A 20,766-nucleotide genomic window follows, 5' to 3' on the forward strand; every position below is an offset into this window, starting at 1 on the left:
GAGATTAAAAAAGCAGGAACTCAATAGTAGTAATCTCCGGACTACTCCCGGTGTCACGAGCTAGTGAGTATAGAAATAGGAGGATAGAGTAGATGAATGCGTGGCTGGAGAGATGGTGCAGGAGGGAGGGCTTTAGATTCAGGGGGAGGTGGGACTTGTACAGGCCAGAGAGGTGCAAGAACTATAGAGTCGTGCTAATGGGGGACTTCAACTATCCTAATATAGACTGGGATAGTAAGAGTGTAAAGGACAGAGAGGGGGAAGAATTTCTAAAGTGTGTTCAGAACATTCTTGATCAGTATGTTTCCTGCCCAACGAGGAAGGAGGCATTGCTGGATCTGGTTCTGGGGAATGAGGTAGGTCAAGTAGAGTAATTGTCAGTAGGGGAACATTTAGGGAACAGTGATCACAGTATCATAAAGTTTAGACTAGCTAAGGAAAAGGACAGGGAGCAACCTAGAGAAAAAATCCGTAATTGGAGGAAAGCCAATTTCAGTGGGTTGAGAATGGACCTGGCCCGGGTAAATTGGAATCAAAGATTGGCAAGAAAAAACTGTAATGGAACAATGGGCTGCCTTTAAAGAGGGGATGATTCAGGTAGAGTCAAGGTACATTCCCACGAGGGGGAAAGGTAGGGCAACCAAAGCCAGAGCTCCCTGGATGACGAAAGAGGTACAGAGTAAGATGAAGCAGGGAACGGTAGCGTAGAGGCCTGGACTAATGATCCAGAGACTGAGTTCAAATCCCACCACGTCAATTGGGGAATTTAAATTCAGTTAATTAATTAAATCTGGAATGACTACTAGTATCAGTAATGGTAACCATGAAACTACCGGATTGTCGTAAAAACCCATCTGTTTCACTAATGTCCTTTAGGGAAGGAAATCTGCCGTCCTTACCTGGTCTGGCCTATATGTGACTCCAGACCCACAGCAATGTGGTTGACTCTTAATTGCCCTCTGAAATGGCCTAGCAAACCGCTCAGTTGTAACAAACTGCTACAAAATAATAAAAATGAAACCGCACGGACCACCGGGCATCGACCTCGGCAGCGGCTATGGACACGGCAATGGCACACCCAGCCCAGTCAACCCTGCAAAGTCCTCCTCACCAACATCTGGGGACTTGTGCCAAAATTGGGAGAGCTGTCCCACAGACTAGTCAAGCAACAGCCTGACATCGTCATACTCACAGAATCATACCTTTCAGCCAATGTCCCAAACTCCTCCATCACCATCCTATGGTATGTCCTGTCCTACCGGCAGGACAGACCCACCAGGGTGGCGGCACAGTGGAATACAGTCGGGAAGGAGTGGCCCTGGGAGTCCTCAACATTGACTCCAGACCCCATGAAGTCTCATCGCTTAAGGACAAGACTGGGCAAGGAAACCTCCTGCTGATTACCACCTACTGCCCTCCCTCAGCTGATGAATCAGTACTCCACCATATTGAAGACCACTTGGAAGAAGCACTGAGAGTAGCAAGGGCACAGAATGTACGCTGGGTGGGGGACTTCAATGTCCATCACCAAGAGTGGCTCGGTAGCACCACTACTGACCGAGCTGGCTGAGTCCTGAAGGACATAGCTGCCAGTCTGGGCCTGCGACAGGTGGTGAGAGAACCAACACGAGGGAAAAACCTACTTGACCGCGTCCTCACCAATCTACCCGTCGCAGATGCATCTGTCCATGACTGTATTGGTAGCAGTGACCACCGCACAGTCATTGTGGATACGAAGTCCCGTCTTCACAATGAGGACACCCTCCAACGTATTGTGTGGCACTACCACCGTGCTAAATGGGATAGATTCAGAACAGATCTAGCAGCTCAAAACTGGGCATCCATGAGGCGCTGTGGGCCATCAGCAGCAGCAGAATTGTATTCCACCACAATCTGTAACCTCATGGCCCGGCATATCTCTCACACTACCATTACCATGAAGCCAGCGGACCAACCCTGGTTCAATAAGGAGTGTAGAAGAGCATGCCAGGAGCAGCACCAGGCGTACTTAAAAATGCGGTGCCAACCTGGGGAAGCTGCAACACAGCACAAACATGCATGCTAAAAAGCGGAAGCAGTATGTTATAGGCAGGGCTAAGAGATCCCACAATCAACAGATCAGATCAAAGCTCTGCAGTCCTGTCACATCTAGTCGTGAATGGTGGTGGACCATTAAACAACTAATGGGAGGAGGCGGCTCCATGAATATCCCCATCCTCAATGATGGTGCAGCCCAGCACGTGAGTGAAAAAGACAAGGCTGAAGCGTTTGCAACCATCTTCAGCCAGAAGTGCGGAGTGGATGATCCATATTGGCCTCCTCCCGAGGACCCACCATCACAGAAGCCAGTCTTCAGTCAATTCGATTCACTCCACGTGATATCAAGAAACGGCTGAGCGCACTGGATACAGCAAAGGGTTTGGGCCCTGACAACATCCCGGCTATTGTGCTGAAGACTTGTGCTCCAGAACTAGCTGCGCCTCTTGCCAAGCTGTTCCAGTACAGCTACAACACTGGCATCTATCCGACAATGTGGAAAACTGCCCAGGTACGTCCTGTCCACAAAAAGCAGGACAAATCCAACCCGGCCAATTACCGCCCCACCAGTCTACTCTCAATCATCAGCAAAGTGATGGAAGGTGTCATTGACAGTGCTATCAAGCGGCACTTACTCACCAATAGCCTGCTCATGGATGCCCAGTTTGGGTTCTGCCAAGACCATTCGGCTCCCGACCTCATTACAGCCTTGGTCCAAACATGGACAAAGGAGCTGAATTGCAGAGGTGAGTGAGAGTGACTGCCCTTGACATCAAGGCACATATTTGACCGAGTATGGCATCAAGGAGCCCTAATAAAACTGAAGTCAATGGGAATTGACTGGAAAACTCTCCACTGGCTGGAGTCATACCTAGCACAAAGGAAGATGGTTGTGGTGGTTGAAGGTCAATCATCACAGCTCCAGGACATCGCTGCAGGAGTTCCTCAGGGCAGTGTCCTAGGCCCAACCATCTTCAGCTGCTTCATCAACGACCTTCCCTCCAACATAAGGTCAGAAATGGGGATGTTCGCTGATGACTGCACAGTGTTCAGCGCCATTCACAACTCCTCAGATAATGAAGCAGTCCATGCCCGCATGCAACAAGACCTGGACAATGTTCAGGCTTGGGCTGATAAGTGGCAGGTAATATTCGCGTCACAGAAGTGCCAGGCAATGACTATCTCCAACAAGTGAGAGTCTAAACCCCGCCCCTTGACATTCAATGGCAGTGCCATCACTGAATCCCCCACCATCAACATCCTGGGGGGGATCACCATTGACCAGAAACTTAACTGGACCAGCCACATAAATACTGTGGCAACAAATGCAGGTCAGAGGCTAGGTATTCTGCGGCGAGTGTCTCACTTCCTGACATCCCAAAGCCTTTCTACCATCTACAAGGCACAAGTAAGGAGTGTGATGGAATACTCTCTACTTGTCTGGATGAGTGCAGCTCCAACAATACTCAAGAAGCTCGACACCATCCAGGACAAAGCAACCCGCTTGATTGGCACCCCATCTACCACCTTAAACATTCACTCCCTCCACCACCGGCGTACCGTGGCTGCAGTGTGTACCATCTACAAGATACACTGCAGCAACTCGCCAAGGCTTCTTCGGCAGCACCTCCCAAACCCGCGACCTCTTCCATCTAGAAGGACAAGGGCAGTAGGCGCATGGGAACACCACCACCTCCAAGTTCCCCTCCAAGTCACACATCATACTGGCTTAGAAGTATATTGCCGATCCTTCATCGACACTGGGTCAAAATCCTGGAAAACTCTACCTAACAGCACTGTGGGAGTACCTTCACCACACAGGCTGCAGCGGCTCAAGAAGGCGGCTCACCACCACCTTCTCAAGGGCAATTAGGGATGGGCAATAAATGCTGGCCTTGCCCACATACCATAAAAACGAATTTAAAAAAAGAAAAAGGGGGCATATGACAGGTGTCAGGTTGAGAATATAAGTGAGAACCAGGCTGAATATAGAAAGTTCAGAGGGAAGTAAAAAAGGAAATAAGAGGGGCAAAGAGAGAGTACGAGAAAAGGTAATCCAAAAGTCTTCTATAGGCATATAAATAGTAAATGGGTAGGAAGAGGAGAGGTAGGGCCGATTAGGGACCAAAATGGAGACCTATGCATGGAGGCAGAGGGCATGGCTGAGGTACTAAATGAGTACTTTGCATCTGTCTTTACTAAGGAAGAAGATGTTGCCAAAGTCATAGTGAAAGAGGAGATAGCGGAGATACTGGATGGGATAAAAATTGATATGGAGGAGGTACTAGAAAGGCTGGCTGTAATTGAAGTAGATAAGTCACCAGGACCGGATGGGATGCATCCTAGGATGCTGAGGGAAGTAAAGGTGGAAATTGCGGAGGTACTGGCCATAATCTTCCAATCCTCCTTGGATACGTGGCTGGTGTCAGAGGACTGGAGAATTGCAAATGTTACACCCTTGTTCAAAAAAGGATGTAAAGATAAACCTAGCAACTACAGGCCAGTCAGTTTAACCTCGGTAGTGGGGAAGCTTTTAGAAATGATATCCGGGACAAAATTAACAGTCACTTGGACAAGTATGGATTAATTAAGGAAAGCCAGCACGGATTTGTTAAAGCCGAATCATGCTTAACCAACTTGATTGAGTTTTTTTGATGAGGTAACAGAGAGGGTGGATGAGGGCAATGCGGTTGATGTGGTGTACATGGACTTCCAAAAGGCGTTTGATAAAGTGCCACATAATAGGCTTGGCATCAAAGTTGAAGCCCATGGAATAAAAGGGACAGTGGCAGCATGGATACGAAATTGGCTAAGTGGCAGGAAACAGAGAGTAGTGGGGAACGGTTGTTTTTGGACTAGAGGAAGGTATACAGCGGTGTTCCCCGGGGTCGGTACCAGGATCACTGCTTTTCTTGATATATATTAATGACTTAGACTTGGGTGTACATGGCACAATTTCAAAATTTGCAGATGATACAAAACTTGGAAGTATAGTGAACAGTGAGGAGGATAGTGATAGACTTCAAGAAGACATAGACAGGCTGGTGAAATGGGCGGACACGTGGCAGATAAAATTTAACGCAGAAAAGTGCGAAGTGATACATTTTGGTAGGAAGAATGAGGAGAGGCACTATAAACTAAAAGGTACAATTCTAAAGGGGGCGCATCAACAGAGAGACCTGGGAGTATATGTGCACAAATTGTTGAAGGTGGCAGGGCAGGTTGAGAAAGCAGTTAAAAAAGCATACGCGATCGTGGGCTTCATAAATAGAGGTATAAAGTACAAAAGCAAGGAAGTTATGATGAACCTTTCTAAAACACTGGTTCGGCCTCAACTACAGTATTGTGTCCAATTCTGGGCACCGTACTTTAGGAAGGATGTGAAGGCCTTAGAGAGGGTGCAGAAAAGATTTGCAAGAATAGTTCCAGGGATGAGGGACTTCAGTTACGTGGATAGACTGGAGAAGCTGGGGTTGTTCTCCTTAGAGCAGAGAAGATTGAGAGGAAATTTGATAGGTGTTCAAAATCAAGAGGGGTCTAGACAGAGTAGATAGAGATAAACTGTTCCCATTGGTGGAAGGGTCAAGAACCAGAGGACACAGATTTAAGGTGATTGGCAGAAGCACCAAAGGCGACATAAGGAAAAACTTTTTTACTCAGCGAGTGGTTAGGACCTGGAATGCACTGCCTGAAAGGGTGGTGGAGACAGATTCAAGTGTGGCTTTCAAAAGGGAATTGGATAATTACCTGAAGGAAAAAAAATTGCAGGGCTACGGGGAAAGGGCGGGGGAGTGGGACTAGCTAAAGTGCTTTTGCAGAGAGCCAGCATGGGCTTGACGGGCCAAATGGCCTCCTTCTGTGCTGTAACCGTTCTATGATTTTTGTTCTTAAGAAAACCATACGTTTTAGTAATTATTGCTAAAATCCTTGTATCACGAAAAGACAACATGTATAGAGTTAGAAATGCTGGGGAATTTCTCTCTGCCACCTACGAGTGCTACATGAAAAGCTTGGGGCCAGTCTCAGCCCAGTTTTTTTGAAAATAGTAAAAATGCAGAGACTAAAGTCCTCATCCAAAGCCACAACTCTGGAGATTCCTGAAAGCAGCAGTAATAGTTTACTTTTATTTTTTTTGTGGAGCAGAGTTAAGAAAAGAGAAATGTTGTGTCCATCAAGGTAAGTGACAGGATGCACAGTTAAGGGGATATTTAAAAAATATATATTTTTCTTATTATTTCCCCTCACTTTCCAGAGTCGCACTGGAGTAGGGCCACCCATGAGGCTGTTCTTCATGTTTGAGCCTAGATAGCAAGGTGTTGGCAGACTATTTTACCATGGTGACATCATAGTTAAGTCCAATCCTGTCCTCAGCCAACAGTTGCTTTGCGGCAGTCACTGGATAGCGAAAAGGAGTGGGAGGCGGAAGCCCTGGTTTATATTCCCCCAAGCCCATGGCAATGAGGCCAATTGTAGCACCTCTACTACCACTTTGGCTGAGATTAGCTAACTCAGTACAGACTAGGAATCCTAAATGAGATTACCTAGTCTGCTTTCTCAGTTGCATATGACCTTTTCCACTATTCCAACTGGGGAACCTTTCCAGTCCTTTTTTCAGTATGAATAGGCTACCCCATGTAATTACACTGTGCTATAAAGATATGAAAGATTGTGTCCTGTATAAATCAGCTGATTTTAGCTGCAGTGGCAAAGGGGAAGTTACAATCGGACTCTATTATTTGCTGGTCAGTAACACCGGCTGAAAAATGCATGCATGATCCTTGGGCTTTACATGGTCAAACAGTCTACTAACTGAATATCTAAGTGTACTTATTAAGAGGAGTAACTTGTGTGAGGTACTGGTGGACTGCAAACACCTGTAAAACTATATTGAAAATGAGTCACCGCCATCTTTAGAGGAAGCATAAAATTTTGTGACTCACCTCCTTGCTGCGTTTTAACTTGTATAATTTCAGATGGTGGTCCATCCCCCACCGAGGTGTATGCCAACACTCGGATGCTGTATGTGGTGCCTGTTATTAAGCTACCGATGGTTGTTAGACGACTATCATCCAAGTTATGTTTGTACCACATATTCAAGGGCAACCTGGAGTCTGTAGTATAATATACTCGATAACCCCGAATCTGTCCATTAGACTCTTCTGGCTCCTCCCACTGGATTAACATGGTACTGGCACTCAGCATTCGTGCCTGAACTTTTAAAGGTGGGCTGGATGGAGCCTGCTCGCCTGTCCGGGTTTCCACTATTTCACTGGGAGGACCTCTGCCGATATTGTTTACTGCAATGATTCGGAATTCATACTCAGAGTATGGGCTGAGACCCCCAATACTGTATCGTGTGGTGGCAACTCCATCAACCTCTTGGAAGGATCCATCAGATGATTTTGGTTTATATTGAATCACATAGTATGGTATCATTTCCATATTTCCTGATTCCCATGTCAGTGTAACACTAGTAGCAGTCGTCTCTGTAACGCTCGTCATAATAGGCGGCTTTGGTAAAGCTAGAATGCACAAGCAGTTACATTTAGTAGTTACTGCAAGGTGAAATATAAACATATACAAATGAGTAAACTGAATAACAAAGTAAATGCATTTTGCACTCAATTACTCAATATCTGACCAATCAAATTTTAAAACTGAGTAGATATCATAAAATGAGGAACTAGTAAAATTCACCAACCTTGAATACACACCCTTAAATCATAGTCAACATTTGCTGCCTGCCAAATTACTATTACAACTTTGGATTCCAAATAGAAGTGCTGCCTTCTGGACTTTAACAAGACCAAACCCAACTCCGAAAGGAGAGAAATCCATGCACTGTAAGCTTAACTATGAAGTTATTAAGAAAATTCGTTTATCATTTGGGCACAGATGAACAGAACCACTGCTGTAACCCACTCCTTTTTTTTGGTGGGGGGGGGGGGTGGAAGGGGAGGGGAACAGGGAGGGAGAAGATAAATATCAACACACTCCCACCAAATGAGATGTACTTCTCTAATTAATGAGGCCAGGTGACTATGAATGTTAGTCATTCTTTTATCAACTTACCTTTAACTGTTATTTGTGCTGTTGCCTCAATAACACCCAGTGAAGACATGGCAACACATGTGTAACTCCTAGATTCCTTAATATTAACCAGCTCCAGAACGTTGCGTCCAACAGGCATGTCCTCTTCTGGTGTCAGTTCCACTGCTCCAGCCACCCATTTCACATAGGGCATGGGTGACCCCACAGCTACACAGGTGAGGTTAACGCTGCCCCCCGGCATCACTTCATGGCTAGTGGGTGGGATAGAGAACCGCGGGGGAACACGGCGTACTGAAAAGGAAGATATTTGTGGTAGTATCAAAAAATACCAAAAAAAGTCCCAACTATTACCATGCAGGGTGCACAAGCCACATCCACCCACCACACCAAGGTACGTTGGTAAAGATTAGCTGCTTCATTGAGAAAATGAACTGCAGTAATAAAATAAAATCTATATAGCCGATGCTTAAATAATGCAAGCACCAGACAACAATGTTTAGTGTATGCTGTAAATTAAACCTGCATGAGAAAAACAGAAGCACAGAACAGACTTCTCCTCCATCTGGCTATATGTGACTGAACAAAAGAAAAGACATCCTGTATTTGAATTATAACTAGTATTTGAAAATGAAATGGATCAGAATGTAAAGTTGCTATCCTTTTACATCATGAATGAATATTTAAATTAAAAGGTAATATCAGGTATCAGGGAGTCCTCTTAATTTTGGGCCCAAAAGATCCTTTGCAGATTTAATGTAGGGGTCTGTTTTGGCCATACAGCAAACATGCAGAAACAGCAAATCTCTATGTAAGTTATTTCTAATTCTCCATTTTTTAAGGTTACCCTACAATACACAGAGAGGGTGTGTACTGGCAATAGGGAAATACCAGTGAGGTCCAGGTGATTTGCACACCAATTTACACTGCCTATAGGGAAGCAATTAAACTTTGATAACGCTCATGTGGAGAGCTGCCGGAACAATGTGCCCTATCATATCATAAGCACAGCAGTGTGTTTCCCGCCAAGCATAATATTATTAATTCCCTATCTCAACTTGCAGAGAAACATGTAATCATGAATACAACCAAGTATCATTTCTCCAAATCCAGAATATAGAACAGCTTGGTTCTTGCTGGACAAGGCACAGATTTCTGCATCACTTCTACTTCTATACTGTACACAGAGCCAAACACTTATGAAGAACAGCATACAGCAGAAACAAGAAGAATGACTGTTCACAACCATGCATGCGTCATGTTCTTCCCAGAATTTAGGGAACGCTAAACATAAAACTAAAGATGTATCACTCATTTTTTTAAAAACAAATTAGGTTTTAAAATGGCAATGCAGTTTTCAACATATGCTTGCAGCTGGTGACAAATTCTACAAAAGGGCCAGATATGTACACACTAAACTTTGTTCTCAAATTTGACTTCAGAATTAGATTTGGAGTAAAATATTTGGAAGGGCATAAACATAATTATAATACCAAATAAATAGTTGATTAAAAAGGAACAGAAATTTCATATTGCTTTTAATTTTAACATCAAAAAACATCCGGCACAATGCTTAAATGTGGGAATTGGCTAGGTGAATTAGGTCAAAATTGGTTTTGATTATTAAAAAAAGTGTTGTGATATGGCAAGTTATACTCAAGCTCTATCTGTATGACGTGGGAGGGAAACAAATAGAAGTCTAGTAACAAGGGGAAGAGGAGATTTTGATGGCTGGTGGGTTGCTGAAGCTTATTTGCCCAACATTTTCAACACTACCAGATCATAACATACAAAAACTCTGTCCCATTACACAACTTGTGTTGCATTACACCAAACAGAAAGATAAATCTTGACAAGTATTTAAAGATGATGATGGTACAAAGTGCACCAATATGTAACAAGATATTCTGATAATCTTACAAATGCAACGTAAGTCAAACTGTTGCTAGCCATCAGCATCTTGGGAACCAGCAGAGTGGGCCATAGAAGTTTTTGTTCTTCTACTTTTACACACAAAAAAAATTGTAGCCCAAACCATTAGCTGAATATGAAAAAAAATTATGTTCAAATGTTATTTGTATTTGCTTTTGAATGTTTTCATTTAGGGATACTAAAGTGTTTATGTGACAAATACCTGTGTAAGCACAATTACCGTGTAAAATTATGCACCTGGTATCTTTCAATACAGGTTTTCCTGGAGAGAAAATTTTCCTCATAATTTTATTTGGCAATTAGTCATTCAAGGGCAGTGCAGTAGGGCTGAGGCTGCAGCACTTGACTATCAATCAGACTGCAAATACCAGGACCAGGTTACTTAATCGTTTGCCTTTTTTAGATGCACTTGGCTTGAGTTACAGAAGTATTCATCACCTGAACTTGCCCAGCTCAGCTGGCTTCATGTGATCAGTTCTTCCTGAGACTGTTACAGTCCTGCATGTTCCTCTTTGTGTCTCAGGGTGGGAAAAAGAAGACAAAGAACTGTATACCTCACCCTGCTGAAACTGTGCCACTGCTGGCTATTCACAAAATGATAATACAAGTTGTGAATTAATCACCCAGTCCAGGTCATTCTTCACTACAAGCTGCAATGGGAGAAAAATCAAACATGATGAGAAATACTTTTTTTTTAATGTTTGGGTGGTGGCCGGGTGCTTGCAACTGCCAATTTTGCAATTTGGAATTCTTATGGTTACATACTGTTTTAAAATCACAATCCCTCAGTTAATCCAATCCTGATGATACTAGATGTAATAGCTGATGTACTGCAAAAAAACCTCATAATAGATGGCTTCTGTACCATTAGAATGTAGTTATTTAGATATAGATTCTCTGAGAAAAATGTTCTTCAGTACATGTAAACATCATTTTGCTAGTGCTACATTGCCCTGTAATGCCATGACCTGGATTATTGGTAGGCCATCATACTGATCATCAATGGTATTTTATCTCTGAGACTATAGTGTCTGGTTTAGATTAGCTGCAGTGTTATGAAGCTTGCCTGTTGCTCTCCAGACTGGGTGTTTTGCTGCTGTTACTATTTAATGTGAAAATAGTTACGGAGAATAACTCCGCCATTACTCATGGGAATGGAAATGGTTTCAACATGATGGCGATTTATCAAACTGAACATCTCCAGACTATTAAATTCTGACCACATCAGTCTTGTTTTACAGAAATGAAACACCACTTTTTAAATAATAGCTTTCGGATAAACTGTTGATAATGGGGAGTTTGTTTCCACTGCACTGAAAATTTGCAGTGACCAATTTGCAAAAGCTCGGCTCATAAGCTTAAAACGCAGTGTGCTTACATTCAATGAGCATGCATCAGGCTTACAGCCCCCATGCAGTTTAATGCAAGAAAAAGTCAAAGAACCAGAGTAAGAGGGAACACAAAGAGCTGCTGCAGTCAAATGTGGAAATAAAATGGTGTGCACAAACTCCCACACATATAAGACAAAGAGGCATGCACTAGAGTAAGGCATGCCATATAATTTCACAGTTCATGTCACAGATGTGTAGTTATGTCTTCCGATGTTAGCAATGGAACTGTGTAGAACACAACAATAGATATTAAGTATCAGAACTGGGATGGATATTCAAAACTCCATTTCTATACAAAATGCTTCTTCATCTGCACCAGTGTAAGGAAATGTAACTACCATAAAGCCCCTTTCTTATCATATGCTGTGTATTTGATGCCTGCTTTTAAGTTCTCAAAATGCAGACGACCAAATCAAGCCTTACTAGTGATACTTATACAACTGGTTTCTATATAGAATTGGCATATACTTTACCTAATTTTGCAATAGTTGGATTAGCCTAGTGTCAAGACTTTGCATAGTCCTTATTACACTGACAGTTTCTCCAAATTCTTATTCCATAACATTCTATTTGTAATGCAGCTTTGTGTCACACCATCAATCAGAGCACTTGCATGGGATAGGCAAAGAGTCACTTGATGTGATTTAATTTGAGAAAATGATCTGGATTTCCCACCACCAGAGTTAGACTGAAAATTCAAACCAAACATAACCCTACTGCACAGAGAATAGTGATTCAGTATTTTTAATATTTCATTTTATGAATTACATGGCTCTAGGATAACAAGCAATCTTCTCTCAGATCTCTGCAAATGTCATTCTGTAACCAATTACAATTGGGATGGAAGTAAGGATGTGCTCTATTTTCCCCACAAAGAATATACAAAACAATTAAAGACAGGAAATTAAATATTCCTGTTTACCAAATTTTAGATAGATTTGCAGCTTCCAATATAACAGCAGTTCTTACTAATAAAGGCTGCTGCTAAAAATAACATAATACCCAGGTTCTGGCCTCCATAAATAAAATTGCATCCAGTTACAGGAGGCACACTACAGTGTACTTACCAAAATATAGGCAAGTTATTGCTTCACTTAGCTGCAGATGCCAGCATGCATTGAGCAGGCAAATATGTGCAACACAGTGCATGACTAAAAAAGAAAAAGTATTTTTTATTCACAAAGTTAACTAGCCACCAAGTCAAAATACCTGATGGCCAAAGATATTGTTATGCTGGCCCTTACACAACAGTTTAATCTAGTTTGGGCACAGTTGCCATCTCAACTATTCGTGACTACTTTTTTTTTTAATACAGATCGCTATCTGCTAACATGCCACATTTTGTTCAAATCATCACATTATTAAACAGGGGATTCAAATTCGGTCAATTTCAGTATTAGAATTATTTTCACATCCATCTCAGTTCCACTTGAAATCAGGGTTCAATTGATACTGGTGTCAGCATTGTGCCAATACTATGGTAATAGCCAATCACGCAGTCTGCATATAGAACTACAGGAACGAAATTATTTTGAATACAATTTAAATCTTTGGCAAAAAAAAACCATGATTCAATGGTGTAGAAACTGCTCGTCAACAGAAGCACTCAGTGGGAGCCCTTCCTCCAAAGACTAGTATAACAAATCAGATATTTTCAAATACAAAAGACAAGTTTATCATTGCTATGCAGCTGGAGCCTTTCATTTCCAAATCTTTCAATTCTGCACCACCTTTCCCTTTTCTGTTTAACCTTGTCGCCTGATTTGAAGCTTTCAGATACCAGTATTGGTAGTAATGATAAAACCAGACATCTGTCAATCCCTTAAGAACATTCCTGAATGGAGACTGCAGCAGTGGTGATGCTTTTATTTGTTGGATGTTATGTATAGAATGAAATGCAAGTCAGGATGTTGGGGTAAAACCCCAAGCTCTTCCAAGAACATCATGCAAGTATCTATAATAGTATACATTAACCTCGAATACACAAAGGAAGAAATAAAAGAAGCGAAAAAAGATTAATAATTTAGCATGCTCTGATTGACATTCACAGTAGCATTAGCATAGAACATTTATTGATTGCTCTGTTCCTTTCACGTTGGTAGCTGATATTGTTTAACGGCTTTGAATTAGGCCAATATCGCTCTTCCAATGACCTCAAAACCAATTTACAAGGAAAGTTTGAATGTCTGGGATTTCCAGTTTTGCATTAACAAAGTAAATGTGTCTGAATGATACTGCCAACTAAATAATACAAATTTGGGGGGGAAAAAAGCTTAAAAAAGCAAGGTTAGTATCACTTGCACTTTCAGGAATTAAATCCAAAAGATATTCCTACTATGGATTGCTCATGATTCATGTGTCAAGAGTAGCCTCTGATCTTCCAGCTCCATTTGGGCTTGGCCTTGTCCCTCGGTTTTTTTGGGGAATGGGACTGACTGGATTGCTCTAGAGAGCCAGCACGGACTCGATGGGCCGCATGGCCTCCTTCTGTGCCGTTATGACTATATTCCAGAGGTGAAAAAGCTGGAGGTCCTGATGTGGACTACACTGATATTACCCAGCTTTGCAGTCAGATGTGAAAGGAGAAAAAAAGAGAAGGCTGTGGAGGCCAAGTCACTGAATATATTTAAGGAGACAGATAGATTTCTAGACACAAAAGGCATCAAGGGGTATGGGGAGAGAATGGGAATATGATATTAAGATAGAGGATCAGCCATGATCATATTGAATGGCAGAGCAGACTCGAAGGGCTGAATGGCCTACTCCTACTCCTATTTTTCTGTTTCTATGTCTATGTTTCTAAAAGGAAGACTATCCTATCCTAACAACAATAACTTGTATTTATATAGCACCTTTAACGTAGTAAAACGTCCCAAGGCGCTGTACAGGAGTATTTTAAGACAAAAAAATTGACACCGAGCCACAGAAGGATAAATTGGGGCAGGTGACCAAAAGCTTGGTGAATGAGGTCGTTTTTAAAGAGCGTCTTAAAGGAGGAAAGAGAGGTAAGCGAGGCAGAGAGGGTTAGGCAGGGAATTCCAGAGCTTAGGGCCTAGACAACAGAAGGCACGGCCACCAAAGGTTGAGCGATTATAATCAGGGATGCTCAAGAGGGCAGAATTAGAGGAGCGCAAATATCTTTGGGGGGGGGGGGAGGGTTGTGGGGCTGAAGGAGATTACGGAGATAGGAAGGGGCGAGGCCATGGAGGGATTTGAAAACAAGGATGAGAATTTTGAAATCGAGGCGCTACTTAACCGGAAGCCAATGTAGGTCAGCGAGCACAGGGGAGATGGGCGAACGGGACTTGGTGCGAGTTAGGACATGGGCAACCGAGTTTTGGATCACCTCAAGTTTACGGAGGGTGGAATGTGGGAGGCCAGCCAGGAGTGCATTGGAATAGTCAAGGCTAAAGGTAACAAAGGCATGGATCAGGGTTTCAGCAGCAGATGAGCTGAGGCAAGGGCGGAGGCGGGCGATGTTACGGAGGTGGAAGTAGGCGGTCTTTGTTATGCTGCGGATATGTGATCGGAAGCTCATTTCAGGGTCAAATATGACACCAAGGTTACGAACAGTGTGGTTCAGCCTCAGACAGATGTTAGGGAGAGGGATGGAGTCAGTGGCTAGGGAACGGAGTTTGTGGCGGGGACCGAAAACAATGGCTTCGGTTTTCCCAATATTTAATTGGAGAAAATTTTTGCTCATCCAGAACTGTATGTCGGACAAGCAGTCTGACAATTTAACATCAATTGTATGTGGGGGAGGAAGAGAATGAAAAAGCATGAATGAAGAGGGGAAAAGACAAGGACAGAAAAGAAGAGTACATTACTGACACAAGTTTTGTTTTAATTCATGTCACTTTTATGCTGCTCTGCAGCATGCAGCATTATCTGTATTTTCACAATGGTGTAAGCAAGAAGCCATGTTCCAATGTCTATTCATATTGCTGTGAAGCTGGGCAGGCAAAGCTTCATACATACATATTCAAATGTTTTATACATTGTTACTAACCTCCTGCAGGTAGTGCTATTTTAATGATTAGCCTCCTCAGTTCTTCTCAACCTCTGAAATTTGAATGGTTGTACCAGCAGGCCATGTTTGTTTGTTTTTCACATTAAAAGCTTAGTTTTTCCTAATGGTCTTTTACAGTTGCTGCTTTTATATTATAGCCTCTGCCTATTATTTAACCACTGTGTCCCTTTTCCAGGTGGCTTCATTAATTGTGCACTGATGTGCATTTGCCCATTTTATACCTCCTTTTTGACGTTGTCGCCGTACTAAGGCCTTCACACTGATGCTAAAATGCAGTAAAAAGCAGCATAACCAATGTACAGTAATTTAAAAATCTGACATCTTGCAAGAGTTATTGGTTTAAGAGATGGTGTTACTATACTGCAGAGATGTGCAAATTGAGTTAGAAGACAGGATTAATGTATATGTGCAATCAAAAGGAGCGTCCCAGAGTTTTGTTAGCTGTGGCTGTTTGAGGTTGTGAGGTAGGTGTCCCACTAGTTGTACTGTTCCATGAAGTTATTCTGAAGTTTAAAAACGTAACAATTGCACTATATCCCATTACCCTTTATTTAGGACCTTGACTATCTAGCTATGTAGTGACTATCAAATTCAGCAGAGCCAAGCCAATTCAGTTCCACTACACAAAACTATCCCTAATTGACACAAAGTTCCCAAACTCTCCATCACTGTGGTTTTCCTCGCATCATTGCTGGGTCTGTTACAGACTAATTGATAGAGACTGATCGCTATTAGTCACAACTCCATTATTGTTGTATCATGCAACTACCAGGATGGTAGAAGGTGGCTAAATGACCCAACGCCTCCCGCGAAATTCAGTGGGAGGTTAGCAGTGGCAGTAACCGTCAGCGCCCCGCCGCCGATGACATCATCGCCATGCGCAGCGCCCCGCTCGCACCCCGGCCGTGATCTTCAGTAGCTCCTCGACTTACCGCCGGACGGGGTCAGGGGGGCCTCCCTGCAGCTGGGGCGGTGCTAATTAAAGGAGGTGCTAGGCGGCCATTTTTGTTGTTGGTCGCCTGCCAGCACCTGCCCCCGGCCTCCTGAGCAGTCCCCCCCTGGAATGCCGGCTGCACTCCGTGAGCCCGGCACTTCTCTTGAGTGCCGGGCTCTATTGCCAGCACTCCGATCCCTGGTGGCCCAGCTGGGCCCTGGGTCGCGCTGTGCAAGGCCCCTCCCCTTTAAGAAGGGGAGCAAGGCCTGCAGTACCGTGGCGCCGCAATATTCCCTCGCAGCGCCCCAAGAGGGAGGCGGGGCGCTTCCAGTAGCATCCCGCTTCCCTCTTGGAGTGCTACCGATGAATTTCGACCGCGGGGGCGCTAATTTTTTCGGGGTGCTAAAAGTAGCGCCCAAAAGGGGGCGCGACTCAATTTTTCCTCCTTAGCACTTACATTATTGGGTACTTTATAATACTGGTTCTTGTTCTTATTGTGAGATTTGCAACTCACTGCCAAGACCCTCTGCCTCCTAAGCACTATGGTTGTCAGTGACACAGTACTGATTTATGATAATGTATGTACTAGTTATGTTACTTAGTTTTTCTGCAGCCCACCAGGGCCATTATAGAAGAAGAAATGGGGCTCACCAGGGTCATTGTAGAGGCAGAAATGAGGCCCACCAGGGTCATTATAGAGGCAATACTTTTAGGAGTGGAAGAAATGGGCCAAAGATGGGAAGAAAAAAAGATTGACATAGAAACATAGAAGATAGGAGCAGGAGTAGGCCATTTGGCCCCTTGAGCCTGCTCCGCCATTCAATGTGATCATGGCTGATCATCTAAATTCAGTACCCGGTCCCTGCTTTCTCCCCATACCCCTTGATCCCTTTAGCCTTAAGAAATATATCCAACTCCTTCTTGAATATATTTAATGAATTGGCCTCTACTGCCTTCTGTGGTAGAGAATTCCACAGGTTCACAACTCTCTGGGTGAAGAAATTCCTCCTCATTTCTATCCTAAATGGCATACCCTTTATCCTTAGACTGTGACCCCTGGTTCTGGACTCCCCGACCATCGGGAACATCCTTCCTGCATCTAGTCTGTCCAGTCCTGTCAGAATTTTATAAGTTTCAATGAGATCCCCTCTCATTCATCTAAACTCCAGCGAGTACAAGCCCAATCAACCCAATCTCTCCTCATACGTCATTCCTGCCATCCCAGGTTTCAGCCTGGTGAATCTACGCTGAACTCCTTCCATGGCAAGAACATCCTTCCTCAGATAAGGCGACCAAAACTGCACACAATATTCAAGATGTGGTCTCACCAAGGCCCTGTACAACTGCAGCAAGACATCCTTGTTCCTGTACTCAAACCCTCTCGCTACGAAGGCCAACATACCATTTGCCTTCTTAACCCCCTGCTGCACCTGCATGCTTACCTTCAGCGACTGGTGCACAAGGACACCCAGGTCTCGTTGCACTTCCCCTTCTCCCAATCTATTGCCATTCAGATAATAATCTGCCTTCCTGTTTTTGCCACCAAAGTGGATAACCTCACATTTATCCACATTATATTGCATCTGCCATGCTTCTGCCCAATCACTCAACCTGTCCAAATCATCCTGGAGTTTCTCGGCATCCTCCTCACAGCACACACGCCCACCCAGCTTTGTGTCGTCTGCAAATTTGGAGATATTACATCTAGTTCCCTTGTCTAGATCATTAATATATATTGTGAATAGCTGGGGTCCAAGGACCGATCCCTGCGGTACCCCACTAGTCACTGCCTGCCACTCGGAAAAAGACCGTTTATTCCAACTCTTTGCTTTCTGTCTGCCAACCAGTTTTCTATCCAAGTCAATACCTTGCCCCCAATCCCATGTGCCTTAACTTTACACGCTAATCTCTTATGCGGGACCTTATGAACTTGTTCTAATGGCTTGGATTCCATTCCTCTCTGCTCTCACCTTTCAATATCCACGAGATAATAAGGTGGAACTGATGTCCAATTGGCCACAACACCATTCATATCGCAGTGAAAATATAAGTAGGCAGCAGCATGAATCTTCATCATTACTATCACCATGTTGTTTTAAATTTTGTTCTTGGGATATGGGTGTCACTGGCAAGGCCAGCAGTACTGGCCATCTCTAGTTGCCTTGAGAAGGTAGTGGTAGGCCATCTTAACATAAGAACATAAGAAATAGGAGCAGGAGTAGGCCAATCGGCCCCTCGAGCCTGCTCCGCCATTCAATAAGATCACGGCTGATCTGATCCTAACCACCAATCCACTATCACAGAACCATCTCCTGAATCTAACAGAATTAGACACACGAAATAGGAGCAGGATCAGGCTACACGGCCCCTGGGCCCGCTCCGCTACCCACAGGGCCATGACCGATCCGAACTTAGACTCATGTCCAAATTCCTGCCCGCTCCCCGTAACCCTTAATTCCCTTTACTTCTAGGAAACTGTCTATTTCTGTTTTAAATTTATGTAATGATGTTGCTTCTACAGCTTTTTGGGGCAGCATATTCCATGGACCTACCACCCTCTGAGTGAAGTAGTTCCTCCTCATCTCAGTTTTGAAAGAGCAGCCCCTTATTCTAAGACTATGCCCCCTAGTTCTAGTTTCACCCATCATCGGGAACATCCTCCCCACATCCACCCGATCCAACCCCTTCACAATCTTATATGTTTCAATAAGATCGCCTCTCATTCTTCTGAGCTCCAATGAGTAGAGTCCCAATCTACTCAACCTCTCCTCATATGTCCATCCCCTCATCCCCGGGATTAACCGAGTGAACCTTCTTTGTACTGGCTCGAGAGCAAGTATGTCCTTTCTTAAGTATGGACACCAAAACTGTACGCAGTATTCCAGGTGCGGTCTCACCAATACCTTGTACAACTGAAGCAATACCTCCCTATTTTTATATTCTATCCCCCTAGCAATGAAAGCCAACATTCCATTGGCCTTCTTAATCACTTGCTGCACCTGCATTCTAACCTTTTGAGTTTCGTGCACCAGGACCCCCAGATCCCTTTGTACTTCAGTACTTTCCAGTTTCTTGCCATTAAGATAATAACTTGCTCTACGATTTTTCCTGCCAAAGTGCATAACCTCACACTTTCCAGTATTGTATTCCATCTGCCAAATCTCTGCCCACTTACTTAGCCTGTCTATGTCCCCTTGCAGGTTTTTTATGTCCTCCTCACTCACTACTTTCCCTCCCATCTTAGTATCATCTGCAAACTTTGATATGTTACACTTGGTCCCCTCCTCCAAATCGTTAATATGGATTGTAAAGAGTTGGGGACCCAGCACTGACCCCTGCAGAACACCACTAGTTACTGATTGCCAGTCTGAGAATGAACCATTTATCCCAACTCTCTGCCTTCTGTTAGATAGCCAATCCTCTATCCATGCCAGAATATTACCCCCAATCCCGTGATTTTTTATCTTAAGCAATAATCTTTTGTGTGGCATCTTGTCAAATGCCTTTTGGAAGTCTAAATACACTACGTCCACTGGTTCCCCTTTATCCACCCTATATGTTACTTCCTCAAAGAACTCCAGCAAATTTGTCAAACATGACTTCCCCTTCATAAAACCATGCTGACTTTGTCCTATTAAATTATGATTATCCAAATGTCCTGTTACTGTCTCCTTAATAATGGACTCCAAAATTTTACCTACCACAGAGGTTAGGCTAACCGGTCTATAGTTTCCAGCCTTCTGTCTACTGCCCTTTTTAAATAAGGGTGTTACATTAGCAGTTTTCCAGTCTGCCGGGACCTTTGCCAAGTCCAGGGAGTTTTGGAAAATTACCAATGCATCCACAATCCCTACCGCCACTTCCCTCAAGACCCTAGGATGTAAGCCATCAGGTCCAGGTGATTTATCCGCCTTGAGTCCCATTATTTTACCGAGTACCACTTCCTTAGTGATTTTGATCGTGTTTAGCTCCTCCCCCCCTTTAGCCCCTTGTTTGTCCAGTGTTGGGATATTCTTAGGCCTAGAAATTCAGTTGGGCGCCGTTTGGGGCGCCAAGCTCGCCGGAATTACCGCTGCGAGCGGAGCCACTTGCGCCATCCCGATATTCAGTTTCTGTGCCCCAAACGGAAGCGGGCCGCTACTCGAGGCTCCCCGCGCCCCGCTTGGGGTGCTCACCCTGAATATCGCCGCGTTAAGGGCCACAGCGCCACAGCACGCTGCGGTACTGCAGGCCTTCCTCCCACTGTTAAGGGGGAGGTGCCTGCAACAGCGCGATCCCCGCTCGCGAGTGCCGGCAAATGAGCCCGGCACCAAGTAGTAGTGCCGGGCTCTCGGGAAACAGCCGGCAATGCCGCGGGGGGGGGGGGGGGGGGTGGTTTAGGAGGCCGGGGACGG

General features: G+C 44.1%; 1 protein-coding gene across 11 annotated transcripts in view; it reads right to left on the reverse strand.

The window, feature by feature from the left end:
• The window catches only part of LOC147122263 (receptor-type tyrosine-protein phosphatase F-like), a 654,652-nt gene that overhangs the window by 194,183 nt on the left and 439,703 nt on the right, over window positions 1-20,766 (reverse strand). For all 11 annotated transcript variants that reach the window (XM_085983216.1, XM_085983218.1, XM_085983215.1 and 8 more), the window contains exons 7-8: window positions 8,110-8,379; window positions 6,978-7,559 (exon numbers count right to left, since the gene is read on the reverse strand). In XM_085983216.1, coding sequence (XP_085839342.1) covers window positions 6,978-7,559; window positions 8,110-8,379 — 852 coding nt within the window. The remainder of the gene's footprint in view (window positions 1-6,977; window positions 7,560-8,109; window positions 8,380-20,766) is intronic.

Source organism: Somniosus microcephalus, chromosome 3 (genome assembly GCF_052327205.1).
Source record: "Somniosus microcephalus isolate GS21.2 chromosome 3, FLI_Smic_1.0, whole genome shotgun sequence".
Lineage (NCBI taxonomy): Eukaryota > Metazoa > Chordata > Chondrichthyes > Squaliformes > Somniosidae > Somniosus > Somniosus microcephalus.